We start from the raw sequence: 16,272 nt of genomic DNA, 5'->3' as shown, positions 1-16,272 counted from the left end.
CTTTTTCCCATCTCTACTTTGAAAATTGCTACTGATCTTTTAAAAGACTATCCCACATGCACCATTTTCTATAGTGCCTTTCTTGAGCTCTGAATCCTAGTGAATTTTTTTTCTTCCTCTGAACCTCTTTAGTGCTCTAGGCTTCTCTTATCATTCATTTTGCCTTGTGTTATAGTCTGCTTTTTGCTTGAGTTATGTTTCCAATAAGACATTACTTTTCCTTATCTATTGGCTCCCCCCCACGCAGGACCCATAAACCTACATATAAATCTCTTTTCTTTGATGCTTCCCCTGCCCTGACCCCCATCCTCTACATATATGGACTCATTTCCATCCTTGATATAACTGTTAAACATTTCCCTATCATGACAGATCATTTGCTGTGTTACTATGACTTGGTTACAATAATCTTAACATAATTTTTACAGTAAAATCTTTTTATTCAATGCTAGTCATAGTAGGTACTCAGGAAATCACAGTCATTGAGTCAATAACATATCCAACAGTTAGAGATATTGATCCCATTTCTTTAAATTATGACAGATTTAGAAGCATTTAGGAAATCATCTATAAAATGAAAAAATAGATAAAATCATGTCATATTTAATGATAATAAATATATATATTTTTTTGAATTTAGAAAAATGTGATAAAGAAAATACTGACCGAGATATTACTCAAGCCACCAATAGCTGCTTCACACACGGAGAGAAGCAAGACCAGTCCATTTGGGGAAATTGTTCGGATGATGAACTCATCAGAAGTAAGTATTTTTGGAGAAAATTGGAGTGATTCAGACCCATGACTATGATCGTATCCTCTCAGTTAATTGTCTCCTAGAATTCTGTTAGAAATCTGTAAATCAACAGAGTTTATCTGAAAGTGTGTTCATGAGTCTTTTGGCATACAAAGCTTAATACTAGGATACAAATAATTCTGTCAGTTTTTATCCTTTCTTTAGAAAGGGAAAATTTACCTGTAAATTTTAGATCCCATTCTCAGAGAGATTTAGACAAAATTTAATTCCTTCTTGAGCAGCAACTAAGTAGAAGTCAAACAATTCTAAGTAAAAATAGACTGAAACCGAAAAGACAATAGAGGGAGTTCCTGTTGTGGTGCAGTGGAAACAAATCAGACTAGTATCCATGAAGATGTGAGTCTGATCCCTGGCCTTGCCCAGTACAAAAAAGACGGAGCTAAAGGAGAATGCACAGTACTTTGGTATCACCATGTGATCCCTGCTGTCCTGGTTGAATGATTCTAAACTGTTATTTTACAATTAACATTTTATTACTCTTTGGCTTTTAAAAATTCTCTTCCTCTTCTTAAAATTGCTCTGTAGAATATATAAAAAGCTTTGGCTTTGCTTTGTTTTACTCTGGGAAGACCCTGAAATGCCAGTGTCTTTGGGATGCTATTTGGAATGCTGATCAATGTCAGGTTCTGCTTGTTCTGGTCACCACATTTCCCCAGTTGTGGATTCAAGATGAATATGCCAAACAATGAACAATTTTCTGTAGCGAATGTGTAAGTAGAAAGATTGCTGCTGTTCCACACCTGGAAAGGCTTAGGAGTACTACATCTTTTGAAATTCTCATTCATGGTAACCAAATTACCACGTCACTTCTCAGTTTTCCAGAGAGGACAGAGAAGATGTTCTATTCTGAGAATCAAGTGTTGGTTTATTTTATTCTTTTAATTTAATTCTTCAGTTCAGACAGCTTCATAATATAGATCCTTTTTCTGTGTTACATGTTACATTTACTTTGAATCTTGGAATATTGTCTTGCCTCTTCAGAATACACAGTGTCTCTCCCTAACTGAAACCAAAGAGAAAAAAACAAATGAAAAGGAAGGAAAAAGTGACCTTGTAGAAAACAAACAATAACAATAAAAACACTATCAAAGGAAATTTCAAGTTTTCAAACAAAGCTCTAAAAGTGAGCGTGTTTTAGTTTAATTTTAGGACCATTTGTTTTTTTAATACTTTTCTAAAATGTGTGAAAGGAATTGGGGAAAGGAATAGAAAGGAAATGAGACTCAGAAATTAGTGAAGAACAAGATTTATATAGCTCTCTCAAAAGAATCAAATAAACACTATTGTAAGTAAATATTTATTCCCAAAACATATGTTGGTTGTCTTCTAAATATTGACTCTGCTTGTTGTGAAACTTTATAGCTTTTGTGAGATACTGGAATATCTTATCTGTGATTTCCCAGCAACCTGAAAATTAGAGCAAGGGCGTTCTTGTCGTGGCTCAGTGGTAATTAACCTGATTAGTATGCATGAGGATGTGGGTTCGATCCCTGGGCTTGCTCAGTGGGTTAAGATCCAGCATTGCCATGAGCTGTGGTATCACAGACACAGCTCAGATCCCACGTGGCTGTGGCTGTGGCTGTGACTCTGGTGCAGGCTGACAGCTGTAGCTTTGATTTGACCCCTTAGCCTGGAACTTCCATGTGCCATGGGTGTGGCCCTAAAAAGCATTAAAAAAAAAAAAGAAGAAGAAAAAAGAAAGGCGATTATAGCCAGAAGAGCCCTCCTTTTCTGTAAACAATTTTACCTTCACCTTTTGCAGGCATGATTGTTTGCTCCTTTTTTTTTCACCCTCTAGTCACAGAATTTAAATATGTGTTTCATTTAATCGATTGATTTCCCTAATCTCCCTTTCCAAGGCCACACTAGAAAACCATGAATATGAACTCGCAGGATGAAAATCAAAATATAAGCATGGTTGTATAAGGATAGGGAGAGTCATAGTAACATGTTAAATTTTCTTGGTGCCATTTGATGAAGATCGTTTTAGTTGTAGGATTCATACCATTAAAGGGAATGGACTTAAAATGAACTCTTTATTGTCTATACTGGCTACATGGACAGTGATTTAAAAAAATGCTGTAAATTACATGAAATAGTTTCTTTATTGAGCTAATGATGCAGCCTGTACCATGGAGCACGGAAGTATTTGGGAACAACTGTCTGGTTGTCCTCATCCGCGCCGAGGGAATGCAGAGAGGGAGATTTATGCCCCCCTCTGAGGTCTGCTGGGAGAACGGACAGATGAATGGATCTGTGAAGGGTAATGGCCCAAGACAGTAATGCCATTCCTGCCTAAAACATAAATGGCCAAGAATTTCCAGAAATGTGTGGGTAACTTTAGACTCTGACTTCTGATTACAAATTTCAACAACTACATTTTTGTTATTTCCTTGGTCCTGCTTTTCTAGACAATGGTGACTCTGTTGGGTCTACAAAAAAATTCGATATCTGGATTTGCTGGAATGGAACATTTTATGTCATCTTTAAAATCCACTCAAGTCGGGAGAGCATTTGCAACTTTGATAATCTGATAGCTTCTGCTATTCCAACTCCCAGATACTAAACTCTCCAAAGCTGCCTGACTTTCCATCTTTGGCTTTCCCGCACTGAATCATTGGCCATCTCTGCGTCATCTAATGTCTGTCCCTCTTAACTGAGCAGTTACGGAGATGGGTGTTTTCATCTTGTTTCAGCACCGAGCTCATTCTGGGGGCCCAGTGAATCTTTTGTAATAACAATAGGCCCTGGAAAGAAGGCTCTGGCTCAGAGCTGCCTGGGGGAGGAGGGGAACATATGTGGTGAGTCAGGACCGGGCGGGCTCCCATGCCAGGAGTCCTGTGTGGCTCCCTGAGCACCGTGGAAGAGGCGGACAGCTGGCTCTCATGGAACTGATTTTAGTGTTCCCACTGTAGTGTGAGGTTGGCTGGATGGAGGGATCATCAGAAAAATGAGGCCGGCTGGGATGTGGGAACGTTTTCAAATGTACAACCCACTCTTTTTCCAAGCTTTCATGGGATAATTCAGCTGCATAAGCAAGAAGTGAAGGAAAGGGACTCTGTTTAATGTGACTTCTCTTTATCAGTCTGTTCTTGAGATGGGGCTGTGCCGGGTGGCAGTTAACATCTCTGTTGTCCCGGACGCCTGCTGCCTTCTTGGTTTGGACATTGAAGGCATAATTTATAGGGGACTGTTAGCTGTCAGTGTGATGCGGCTGTTTTTACTTTTCTGAGAATAGCCGAGCTCTGGAAAGTCAAGGGAGTGGCTGCTTTGGAAATTGTATTCTAATTAAAGGGTGTATTCTCGGGCCTCATAAATGAGATCCAAGCTGAGAATAATTTCCAAATTATCCTGTGAACTTTAACCCTGACCTCAGTGGACCACCCACTTCTGGCTCACACTTCTGAGTGTGCCCCACATGGAAATTTGAGCTTTGCGTGCCTTCCCTGGTCCTTCTAGCAAACATCACAGGTGGCAGACCTGAGGTACTGTGCTCTCAGGGCCTGGATTTCATATTGGTTGCCCTTGAGTTGCTACCTTATTAGAGAAAATTCTTTCTGGAAGTTGTACATAAAATAGAAGAAATCCATATGGACTCAAACATTTCGAATAAATAGGCCACACACAATCTGGTCAGGGGATGTACATTGTGATTCTCTTGTGAAATTTAAATTAAAAAGATGATTCCAACTACTTAAGTTTGTTTAAAAAAATCTAAAATCATTAAAGAATTAAAAACAATGGAGGTTTTGTGAGGAAATTTTGTAATTGGAAAGTTTTATTTTTTTTTCTATTTTATAATTTTGTCCTTTTTACAGTTTAAAAGGCATTTACAGTCTGAAAAAATCTTTTGGGGTATAGTTTAATTTCTGGAATAGGGCTTACATTTTAGAGTGTAGAAGGGTGTCTTTTTATGGGAATACTGGCTAAGACTTCGGCTTTCACCCTCAGATTAGCATAAATGGGATTGTATATAATTTGGAGCCATGCCTTATTTTAATACTCACTAGTCTGCTGACTTAATAAAATAAATGTTGCAGTGAAGTGACACCCTCAATTAATATTAACTTTTCTGTTTAACCCATAATATGCATAAACTGATAACGGGCAAATGGGCAACATTTCATGTTTTAATTAGACTAGAAAAGAAGCAGAAGTAACATTTTGATCTCAGTCTTGGGGGATTTATAAGGTAGGAAGAAGTGTGTGTGTGTGTGTTACTATGCTTATGCTCATAGGCATGACGAAATTTTCCTTTAATTTAGGTCAAATTCTACTATTCTAATTATTTCCTATAGAGAGAGAGCTTACATTTTTCTTTGTTCTTCTTTCTAAAGTGCCTCAGGTCTCTATCTCAGATTTTTCTAGGTCTTCCTGAAAAATTCTTATTAGTTAACTTTATCCTTGGACATTGCTTTTTACATAAACGGCTCCTAATTCTAAATGTCATTACTTAACTCCAGAAATTTTCCTTAGCATCTCTTCTGAAATAAATTTCCCATTAAATTAAACTATTTTGTTCAGCTAATTCTCTCCTTTGTGATTTGGTAGAATTCCCATGATCTAAAGCAAAGTTAGATTGCTCTACTTAAATGGTAATCCCCATTCTGTTTAACCCATTTATTCATTTTGAAGAGTTTTTAGCTCTCATAATAGTAAGCACTTGATTGGTGGTAGAACGCAAGCCCTCTTTCTCTAATCCACACTTGCCTCTTCTTTATGGAGCTGCTGCATCATTCTTTTTCACCCATCCTCCTCCTTGAAACCTTCCTCTTGGCATCCTCTGAGTTTCTTCTCAACATCACCAGGCTCTGTTGTTAGCGGCTGTATTATTTCTTTTGCCAGCTTATCTCTGATCACCCCTCATTGAATTCCATTTTGTCACGTTGGGCATGAGGGAATGCTTCTTCAGTGCAAATACTGAAAGAAAGGCAGATACTGCTCAAGTGCTCAAGTGCACTATTTATATACTTAGAGCATTCCTTACTTTGAACATAAGGAAAGAGCACTGAGAGGTTTGGATTTAAATTTTTTCAATGGCTCTCATGTTTGAATGCTCATTGCAGTAAGTACTATTTGGTTTTCTTTAGAATTTAAATAAAAGTGGCCATAAGCACATTCCCCCTCCCCGCCAAGAGTTACCACCCAGTATGACTGGGAAATGCAGCTTTTGTGTTAGGATTCTTAGGTAATCTGGGATTCTTTCCCTAATACATGGTGCTCATTCATGGGAACCCGTAATGGGAGGAAGTCATGGTGACGTCTTTCTTGCTCAGTCCCTAATCTTCTATGTGTGTCTCAGAAAAATTCTCTTTTTTCAAGTGCTGACCAAATCATCATGCAGCTGTAGTTCAGATGCTTTGGTTATTGCTGTAGAGAGGAATTTTTAGCCATCACTTATTCCAAATCTCAACATTTGGTTTTAGGGTTGAGTGGATAAGCCACTTTCAATGGCTCTCCATATTTAACATGATGGTTGATGATAACTGCGTTCTAGAATGGAGTTCAAGTTCCCAACACACTTTTCCTCAGGGTACATTATTCCACGCTCATTTGGGTTTTGCCCCCAAAGCCAGGGAGAACCATTGTCTATCTTCTGTTTTGATCATCTTAGATTCAGGGTGCTGGAGAACAATGGAAAAGTTCAGACCCTGGGTGCATCGTGAGTACTGGTGTTGAGCAAGTTGCCCAACCTCTCCGAGAAAATGTTTCTTTAAAATGGATATCTTTAGAATAGAATCTTTAGAATGGAGGTACTAATTCTGTATATCTCATTGTGTTACTTTAAAGATTATACAAGAAAATGCATATTTAGGGAGTTCCTGTTGTGGCTCAGTGGTAACATACTTGACTAGTACCCATGAGGATGTGGGTTTGATCCCTGGCCTTGCTCAGTGGGTTAAAGATCTGGAGTTGCCATAAGCTGTGGTGTAGGTCACAGACGTGGCTCAGATCCAGTATCGCTGTGGCTGTGGTGTATGTCGGCAGTTGTAGCTCCAGTTTGAGCCCTAACCTGGGAACTTGCATATGATGCCAGAGTGGCCCTTAAAAAAAAATGCGTATTTATGCTTAATTAGCACAGAGATAAGTGTATAAACACTCAATGGATTTATCATTTTTTATTATGATTATTCTTGGGCCCAAGTATCAGTTATGAAACTTTTTTTTCCTCTGTAGTTCCAGTGGGTTAAATGTCCAGACATGCTGAGTACAGAGACCAGGCGTTTCTGGGACCATAGATATTTATGTCCCTAACAATAGCTGACACATTGTATGCAGCGTGGTTTATGCTTAATAAAAACTTGATTGCTTAAGTGTATTTAATTAAGGAGAGGAGCGAAGAGATTCTTTATCCATCTTGCTTCTACTACTTCAGACTTTAAGGTCCTATGATGCATTCTCAATAACTGCATTTTTCCTTCTAGTCCTTCTAGCCCCCTTCTTATTCCCAAGCCACAGATGGTTCCTTCATGTCAAGTTCCAAATGTTCGTAGATGACTCTAGTGATGTCCCATCACGCGCTAGATTTGTGTGCTGTTCATGATGAGGCTCTTCTGAAGTGTTCTCAGTGAACTTTGGAAGAAGCTCTGGATAACATTTATTGTCTGTGGAGGAGGGTAGGGATGACACTTTCTGTAGGACCTTTTTGGATCCCCTGTTGCTAATTTTTCTTGCCTACCTAGAAGAAAAGAGATTGCGGTGACTTTAGTTCCCGTCCTTCCTTCTTTATCCTCCCTTTTCTTGCCTTCTCCCTACCTCCCCACTCTCCTCCCTTCCCTCCCCCATCTTCCTTCCTGTATGGTTCTCTGCCTTTCTAAATTAGTTTTCAAATTTTTGTTGTCTATAAAAATATGTTCTGTTATTGTTCTTATTATTCCTATTAATATTATTAATTTCTTCACCTTTCACCTTTATCAGATACCAGGACCCATTCAATTTGCAATCTATATCCTACTACACTTTTATGAAAGATTTTTCAGATATTCCTAAAATCTTTAGATCTTTATGGGGGAGATGCAATGGTGGTGTTGGAGTACAAGTGATGGATGAAGGCTCAGTGAGGGATCCAGATTTATTCCTTTCCCATTTGGGAGTTCTTCAAGCCTCAGGGAAGAGCTGAGGCCTGGGAACTGGCTTAGAGATCACCCTGAAAATGCTAACTACTGAAGAAATAAATAACTTTTAATGATCAGGACCGTAAATACTGTGGTCTAGATAATTTTAGTTCTCAAGCCTCAAACTTCCTGGATCTGAATGCTGTGTGAATTTATGCACAGATTATTATTTGTAGAGCGAGTTGCTGCAGTGAACTTTGAGGATTCAGAATCAAAATGTAATTTTGAAAACCGAATAAAAAAATCAGTTACATTATGATGGAGTGCTTCCAGTACACTGGTTCTGTGTTGTGTTGGGGATAGAGTGATGGATGGTACAGCCTCTGATTTCAGAATTTACAATCTGGTGGAAGAGATACATGGTTTATCTTGAAATGATAATGTGTGTTATGAGTGCTGTGATGAGGAAGTGCAGGTGGCTGTGCTCACATTTGAGAAATGCAAATACTTAGGTAGGGGGAGGGTCTGAAAGGGCTTTGCAGAGGAAATGATATCTGTGGTGATGCCTAAGGGAGGTGGCCACCCCGCGCAGAGTGGGAGAGGAGATGGGGACAGAGTGCTCCAGGCCGAAAGATCAACACACTGATGGGTCTAGAGGTTAGAGAACACAGCCAGCTGGAAGAGAGTAGAAGTTTGGTGTCAGCTGGGATGTCAAATGTTAAATGAGGGATGGTGAGATGGAAGGAAGGACTCTGTTAACAAAGGGTTAAGGGAAGATGGAAGATATTGAAGGGAGTAGTAAGTTCAATGTTAGTTTGGCCCTGTGTTTTAGGATGATTGCTCTTGCAGTAGTTAGAAAGTAAATAAGAATAGGAAGGATTGAAAGCATTAAGAGACCACCGCATTTTCTTTTCTGAGGAGATGTTCATTTGTGCTAATCATGGACTTGGAGAAGAGACTTGCGGCTGCCTGATGGGAGGGGGAGGGAGTGGGAGGGATCGGGAGCTTGGGCTTATCAGACACAACTTAGAATAGATTGACAAGGAGATCCTGCTGAGTAGCATTGAGAACTTTGTCTAGATACTCATGTTGCAACAGAAGAAAGGCTGGGGGAAAAAAATGTAATGTATACATGTAAGGATAACTTGATCCCCTTGCTGTACAGTGGGAAAATAAATATATATATATATATATATATATAAAAGAGACCACCTGAGACTGTTGGATGCATCCACCTGAGAAAAGAACGTAGCTTGGACTGGGGTAGAGGCAGGAGCAAGAAGTGGGTGGATTTAGCTTTTTTCTAACGTACAGTCAGTAAGACAAATGGGGTAAGGGAATGGTAGGTGCTGGGAAGGAGGCCAAGATCTTAGTTTGGACAAATGATAGTGTGACGAAAGGATAACAGGACGAAGAATTTAAGGATGTTGTCCGAAGAGGGCTTGAAGTGATGGGCTGTGAACATCAGATGGGTAGGGAAAGAAGGAAAGACAGGAAGGATCTTAAACATGAGAAAGAAGAAACCAGTGAGACTAACAATCCTTAAAGTGTTCTGTTTCTAAGAAACGAAACAGGTATAGGTGCAGTAAGTAAATACGATAAGTAGAAAGAGAAGGCGGATGATGAGAATGGAAACTGTGAATTTAAGATGTCTGAGGTGGAGTAGTCCCAGGTGAGGACAAGGACCACAGTGTGGCCATGAGGATGGGTGCCTGTGATAGCTTGTCCTAAACCCAGAGTGCTCCCTTGGGAAGAGGTTTTGTAGGCTTTGTAAAAATTGCCATACTTGACAGGCGAGGAAATAGACATACAGAGGTTTCCTTCAAAGGACATGGCAAAACTGGGGCTTTATCTGTGTTTTTCATGAAGCTCCCTCTCTTGAACTCCTCACAGAACCTTGAGAAGACAGCCAGTTGGTCCTTTCTGGGTCTTCGCTGCTTTGCCCTTGGGTCACCAGTTGTAACTAAATGGAGTGGTAGTTTGATATTTTCTAAGCGAGGCCCCTGAAATGAGCAAAAAAGAATACATATGATTCGAAGCTGCTGGTTTTCTTCTTCTTATAGTTATTTTTTGACTGTGTGGTGCAGCAGCTTGATGTGGAATCTCAGTTCACAGATCAGGGATCGAGTCTGGGAACTGGACGGCAGCAGTGAAAGTGCCACATCCTAACCACTAGTCTGCCAGGGAACTCTCCTAATTTAAAATTTTTTTTCTTTTCTTTTTTGGCCATACGGAAGTTCCTGGGCCAGGGATCAAATCTCAGCTGCAGCCGTGACCTATGCCGCAGGGTAGCAATGCTCGATTCTTAACCTGCTGCACCACAGCGGGAACTCCTTAAAGTTTTTTCTTAATGGAAGATATCTCCTCACGTTATTTAGCCCTAGGTGATTGTATGAAATTGAGTGAGGACATATTAGTGAAGAGGACTTATATTCTGTATACTTTTCTTCTGTATCGTTTTTCCCCATGAGGTGAATTCTTTATTAAAAGCAGTAATATTTTTAAAAAGACAATTCTCCTGAATGGCAGAAATGATCAGGGTGAGGGCCAGCTTCCCAAAGCTGCATTAGAGCCCAGTTACCTGTAGGAAATGCTCAAGTCACAAATAAATCAGGAGATTGAGCTTCCTTCAAGTTCTGTAGAAGATGAACCAGCTCCATCACGTTGGAAGTAGAGAGCAGTGTAAGATGAGACTGCAGGGCCCCTTGTTAAAAACTTATTATATGAAATTCAAGATGGCAACAGCAGAGCATTAAACCAAGCTCACGCCCTGGTTCTTTTCAGCATAACGCTCCATGCTCTTGCCCGGCTCATATGCCCTTGAAGCTGGGCCTGGCTGAAGCATTGAGGGAGTGGCAATTCAGTTCTGGTAAGCAACAAAGAATATGTTGTACCGATTCTATCATGTGTTCTTCAGTAAGTTCCCAAAATTCAAGAATGTGGGAGTTTTTCTGGGCTTGGCGAATCAGTTGATACGCTGCTAGTCCCAAGCCTCAGTAGCTTGTGTAGTTGTCTGAAACAGCTGCCATGATGCAAGCTCTGGAAGGCATTGGTTCCTAGTGTTTGTCCAGCCTCTGGAGGGGTGAGACTGCTTCGAGCTTTGCCGAGGCTCAGTATTGAGAGTGAAGGGCTGTATGTCAGAATAAGAAGTGTTCGGTGGAATCGCCTCTCCACTGCTGTCCAGAGCTCCATGGTTCTTCTGCCTTAGTACAGATTGGAGTCACTACTGGGACTTGTCCCGTGTTTCTTTCAAGGAGTCCTTAGGGCATTAGTGGTAGATCCAAGCAGTTCCCTCCTGGAAGCTGGATTCTTGTCCAGTCCCTGGGTTCTCTAGCAAGAGACACAAAAGTCAGGGAAATCTCTTTAAAATCCCTCAGATGCTAATATTCAAGGGTAAAATTGCTCTAAGTGAACCAGAGAAGAGAGTGGGTGGAGAAATTTGTTCTGCTTTGGCACATTATTTAATTAAATATGTTTTCCATGGTTCTTGGGAACTTGGATTGGGAGATTTAGGAGGAAAACAATGATTCCCACCATTTCAAATTGTCACAGATAATTGATTCATGCTGGTGTGATTGTAATCAGACCATACATCTCATCTTTGGAAGTTGCTCATCATTTCTTGTCTTTATGAAAAAAATACTCACATGTCATCTGGAGGCCTGTCTTGGCAGGTTATCTTTTGCATATTCCTTCAAAGTTAAAAAGGCATTGACATAATCATAGTGAGTGATAATTTAGGCTGGAGTGGTGACAACAATACATCTAACAAAGAGTGTGTTCCTGTGTAATCAATATTGTCCTACCATTCCTTTGAGTTAGGCTTTTCTCATTGCGCTTCTCCCATATACAGTATATTTTTTGGAAATCTTATGAAATAGATCTGAATGAAAATTTACTACTGGAAATGTAAAATTTAACCCATGTTCTTACATGTTTAGGTCTTCAGTATTTTGCTCCTTAGCCAATTTAAGGGGGTTTTTGGTCTGGCTTTTTGAGAGAAACATAACGGAAGCCGTTCAGTAATTTTTAGTCAGATATGCATAACTTGCCTTTTAATTTTTTTTTAAATAAAAGCATTCCTTTTTAACTTTAAAATTTTAAATACCATACTTCTCTCTATATTATATATATTAATATGTAATATATATTATAAATTATATATATCCTTTTTTAATAAAGGATTGAATAATACTTAGTTTTGCCATGAAGCCCTACTTTGGACTAATTCAAGGCAGGGTGAACCACTAATTTCAGGCTATGACATCTTCTCATTGTTTCAGCATTAAATGTGAGCCTAGTTGCCAGTCTGGTACGTGGAAAGTTGATGCGAAGGGGTGTTGAGAGTACGTGAATTCCCTGGGGACACTGAAAATCAAATGACAGAACCATAGTTAGTCATTGTGTAAACTGATGTTGGGTGTAATATCGCTGTGACTATTTATTCATGCCTTTAGTTCCACTTTCTAGCATAACCTATTTTATGCTTAACTAGTGTCTTATTTGTTCTCTAAGTTAAGGCTCCCCAGTGTTTGACTGATGTAGAGCCTCTTTTAATATGTTTGAAATGACTTCGGTCCTTGCCTTCTTTAACTCTGAAGACTTTATATCCATGTTACTTTAGCCATTTTACACATTTTGCACGTGTGGACACACCTTGGACCTTGCTGTCAGTGAGATCTGCTCTTATTCTAAGATTTTGAAAGCAGAAATTAACTTTATCATTCTTCCTGTTCTTTACCTTAATAATAATTATGCCTCATCTGCTAACTATGTTCTTTTCCCCCGTAGTATCTCACCTCCTTCTTCACTTCACCTAGCATTTTTTCAAGGTCATCTGGGACCTGCAGATGGTCCTTCATTATCCCACTAAATTCTATGACCCTATGCCATATTTGCCAAGCTTATGCTGAAGCTAAGGTAATGGACTCCAGCATAAGACTCCTCATTTCTGGCTCCAGAGGCTCTGGATCATAGACAAAAATGTTATGCAGCAGAAGGAGGAGCCTTGATAGGAATTTGTGGTCTCTAATCTCAACTGAGTCAACTCTGCTACTAGTAGATGTACAGTTTCTGGTGGATTTCCATGCTTGGTCCATTCTGGCCGTTTGATTTTATGACATTGTTTTATAAAGACTCAGGTTATATTCTAAATCCTCCATCACTGAGATATTTTGGGTTATATTTAAGCACCAGCTCCTTGGATTCAACCCCAGTTCTGGTCTACAGGGCTGATACCTTAGCCTGTCTTGATCTGTGTCATGGAAGGGTTAAATGCAACTAAAATGGTCTTCTTAATAGGTCATTTTTCTCAGTTAGTCCAATGGCTTCTTCTCAGTCCTCATTTTTCCTGTAGAATTTGACAGGGCATAATTCCTGCTTGAAATTCCTCCTCCTTCTGCCACTCCTCCCCACCTCTTTCTTCCTCCATAGCTATGACTGGCTTCCTTTCAGTTCCTCAGATGCCCCGAGTTCCTTTCTGTCTCTGGGCTTCTGCATGCTAGGTCCCTTCCAAAGGCAGGCTTTCCCAGACCTCTCAGTCTAAAGCGGGTTTCCCTGTTTCTCATAGCACCTTTTCCTTCCTAGCCCTTATCACAATTTATAATTGATTTTTGCTGTTATGTGCTCAATGTCCGCTGGCTTTAAGTTGCATTCCCAGCAATGAGCATCATTCTAGGACGACAGCAAATTTTCAGTGAACTGTTTTGGATGACTGACTGTGGGAATAAGATAAATTTTACTTCTTCCTCCACTACTTCCTCTTAGGAACTTTTCCCACAACCACAACACAATGCATTCCTCACTCTTGCCTCTACCTCTTGAGTTTTCCTTCTCCCAAGGTTCATTCCTGTTACCTGCCTTGCCACATCTCAAGCCAGCTTTCCGCATCTCAAGCCAGACATCTGAGATTTCTCCTCCGTTTGGACTTGCAGAGTGTTAATCTTCATCTCTCCCAAAGGACTCATTAATTTCAACGTTGGAGCGTGTCTGTGGATGGTCCCCTTCCCCGTCACTGAGCTGAAGGCCGCTTAAAGGCAGAACCGGCATCTCACTCAGTTTTGTAGCCCTCGCAGCATCTGGCCCAGGGCCACACATGAGAGTTGGTTCCCAATACGTACATGTTAATTGTTGAATAGATGAAACTCGGTACCTTTTGACTACACTTAGCTTCCCTGTAGGAGACTGACAGCTTTGAATTGGTTAAGCTGTAGTAATTTGTCTTAAAATGTGGACTGACTATCGTTGCTTCTCTTAAGGAGCTAATTTTCTCAGTCTACAGTTCATGCATATCAAAGGATGCTTTTTATTAGTTATATTAACAGTGTTCTTACTTAGAGCTTTTTAGAGTTAATGGAATTTTTCATATTGATGATCTAACTCAGCCTATCAGCAGCTTTACCAGGCACGTGGGGATACCTAGTATCTGTAGATGAAACTGAGCTCAGAGAAGTCAGGCCATGTGCCTGGGGCTGCACAGCTAAAATCTTGATTGCCTAGCAGTGATCCTCACATAGGGGTGGGGTGGAGCAAAGGAAAGGGTAAAGACTTCATGGTGTTTATGGTCCCCTAGAGACGGCCTTAAAATCACAGGGGGAGGAGTTCCCATTGTGGCCCAGTGGAAACAAATCTGACTAGTATCTATGAGGATGCAGGTTCAATCCCTGACCTCGCTCAGTGGGTTAAGGCTTGGGCGTTGCTGTGAGCTGTGGTGTAGGTCACAGACTCGGGTCAGATCCTGTGTTGCTGTGGCTGCGGTGTACGTGAGCAGCAGCAGCTCTGATTTGACCACTAGCCTGGGAACCTCCATATGCCGCGGGTGTGGCCCTAAAAAGACAAAAAAAAAAAAAAAATTAAAATCACAGGGGGAAATGGTGGTTTTTCTCAAATTATAAGCTTATTCCAGGCTGGAAATTCTAACCCATTTCCCGAATTGGGAATTATTAACGTTCTGCCACCATGAATGATATGACTATATCCTGCCTTTGTGTTAGGTCAGAAAAAAAGTCGGGGAAATTGCAGTCTGCTATACTCCTTTGGAATGTTATTTTTGTTGTGACAAATTGAAGATAATTCCTGGGCTTAATATATACTGGACATCTTAGCAAAAATGTCTGTCTGTCTGTCTGTCTGTCTGTCTTTCTTTCTTTCTTTCTTTCTTTCTTTCTTTCTTTCTTTCTTTCTTTCTTTCTTTCTTTCTTTCTTTCTTTCTTTTCTTCCTTTCTTCCTTTCTTCCTTTCTTTCTATCTTCCTTCCTTCCACCAGACCAGTCGCATATGGAGGTTCCCAGGGCAGGGGTCGACTCAGAGCTATAGCTACTTCTTTAATTTTCAGAACTATTTACTCATTGCCTCCCTGAGCACTTGTTCTCCTTCCGAGAGATAGGCAGAGTCTCCTGGCATCTGCTATTCTTGTTGTGGTATAAAGCTGTGCATTTTCCTTGTGCAGCAAAAGGAGACCTTAGTAAGGGACGCTGAAGATCTGGCTCTGGGGGTGGAGAGCAGGAATATGATCCTACCGTCAAGTCCCTTTGTGTCCTCAACTCTTCACATTAACTCAAAAATAGGCCCCCCTCTCCAGACCAGTGACCTCAGAATCATTTGGAGGTAGGGTCTGGACAAGCTTAATTTTTAAAAGCTCCCCAGTTCTGAGGTGCAGCTCAGATGTAGAACAGTAAGGTTTTTCATCAAATATGTTGCCATACAAGAAAGAGTGTGTAAGATGAGCTGAAAACTATGAGAACAGATTTTTATTTGAGGATTTAAAGCCTCTTTTTTGGAAAGTGGTTTCTTAAAGTTGTGACTGTAAGACCCAGAGGAACTGATAGACATGGCTGCCTATTTGCTAGAAACAAATAGGTGCTGGCTTCTTATCTTACCCCTTTGGGAAAGTTGTTTTCTGGAGAGATGTTTCCATTGTTTAGAATGTGATTTTTACTTCTAATTTTGCTGTGTAGCACTTAAAGTTTTATTTATTTTTATTTTTTTATTTTTTGTCTTTTTGCCTTTTCTAGGGCTGCTCCCACAGCATATGGAAGTTCCCAGGCTAGGGGTCTTATTGGAGCTGTAGCTGCCAGCCTACGCCAGAGCCACAGCAACATGGGATCCGAGTCACATCTGTGACCTACACCACAGCTCAAGGCAACACTGGATCCTTAACCCCCTGAGCGAGGCCAGGGATCGAACCCACATCCTCATGGTGCCTAGTCGGATTCGTTAATCACTAAGCCATGACAGGAACTCCAAAGTTTTATAACACCGGTAAGGAACAATTATAAATTGCCTTGTTAAATGGTACAGTGAAAAGACTTTAAAATCTAAACCTTGGCATAGCTTTAAGGAATTATGGATTATCTTAGGAATCTTGAAATTTATTAAATCAAAATCAAGGTTTGCGTTACGT

The 16,272-nt window shown here is 40.3% G+C and overlaps 1 protein-coding gene across 3 annotated transcripts in view; it reads left to right on the top strand.

The window, feature by feature from the left end:
• The window catches only part of MDFIC (MyoD family inhibitor domain containing), a 100,148-nt gene that overhangs the window by 21,821 nt on the left and 62,055 nt on the right, over positions 1 to 16,272 (top strand). For all 3 annotated transcript variants that reach the window (XM_047763171.1, XM_047763170.1, XM_047763172.1), the window contains exon 3: positions 641 to 763. In XM_047763171.1, coding sequence (XP_047619127.1) covers positions 641 to 763 — 123 coding nt within the window. The remainder of the gene's footprint in view (positions 1 to 640; positions 764 to 16,272) is intronic.

This window comes from Phacochoerus africanus, chromosome 16 (assembly GCF_016906955.1).
Source record: "Phacochoerus africanus isolate WHEZ1 chromosome 16, ROS_Pafr_v1, whole genome shotgun sequence".
In the NCBI taxonomy this organism is placed as follows: Eukaryota; Metazoa; Chordata; class Mammalia; order Artiodactyla; family Suidae; genus Phacochoerus; species Phacochoerus africanus.
This window is presented reverse-complemented; position numbering and strand designations above follow the sequence as displayed.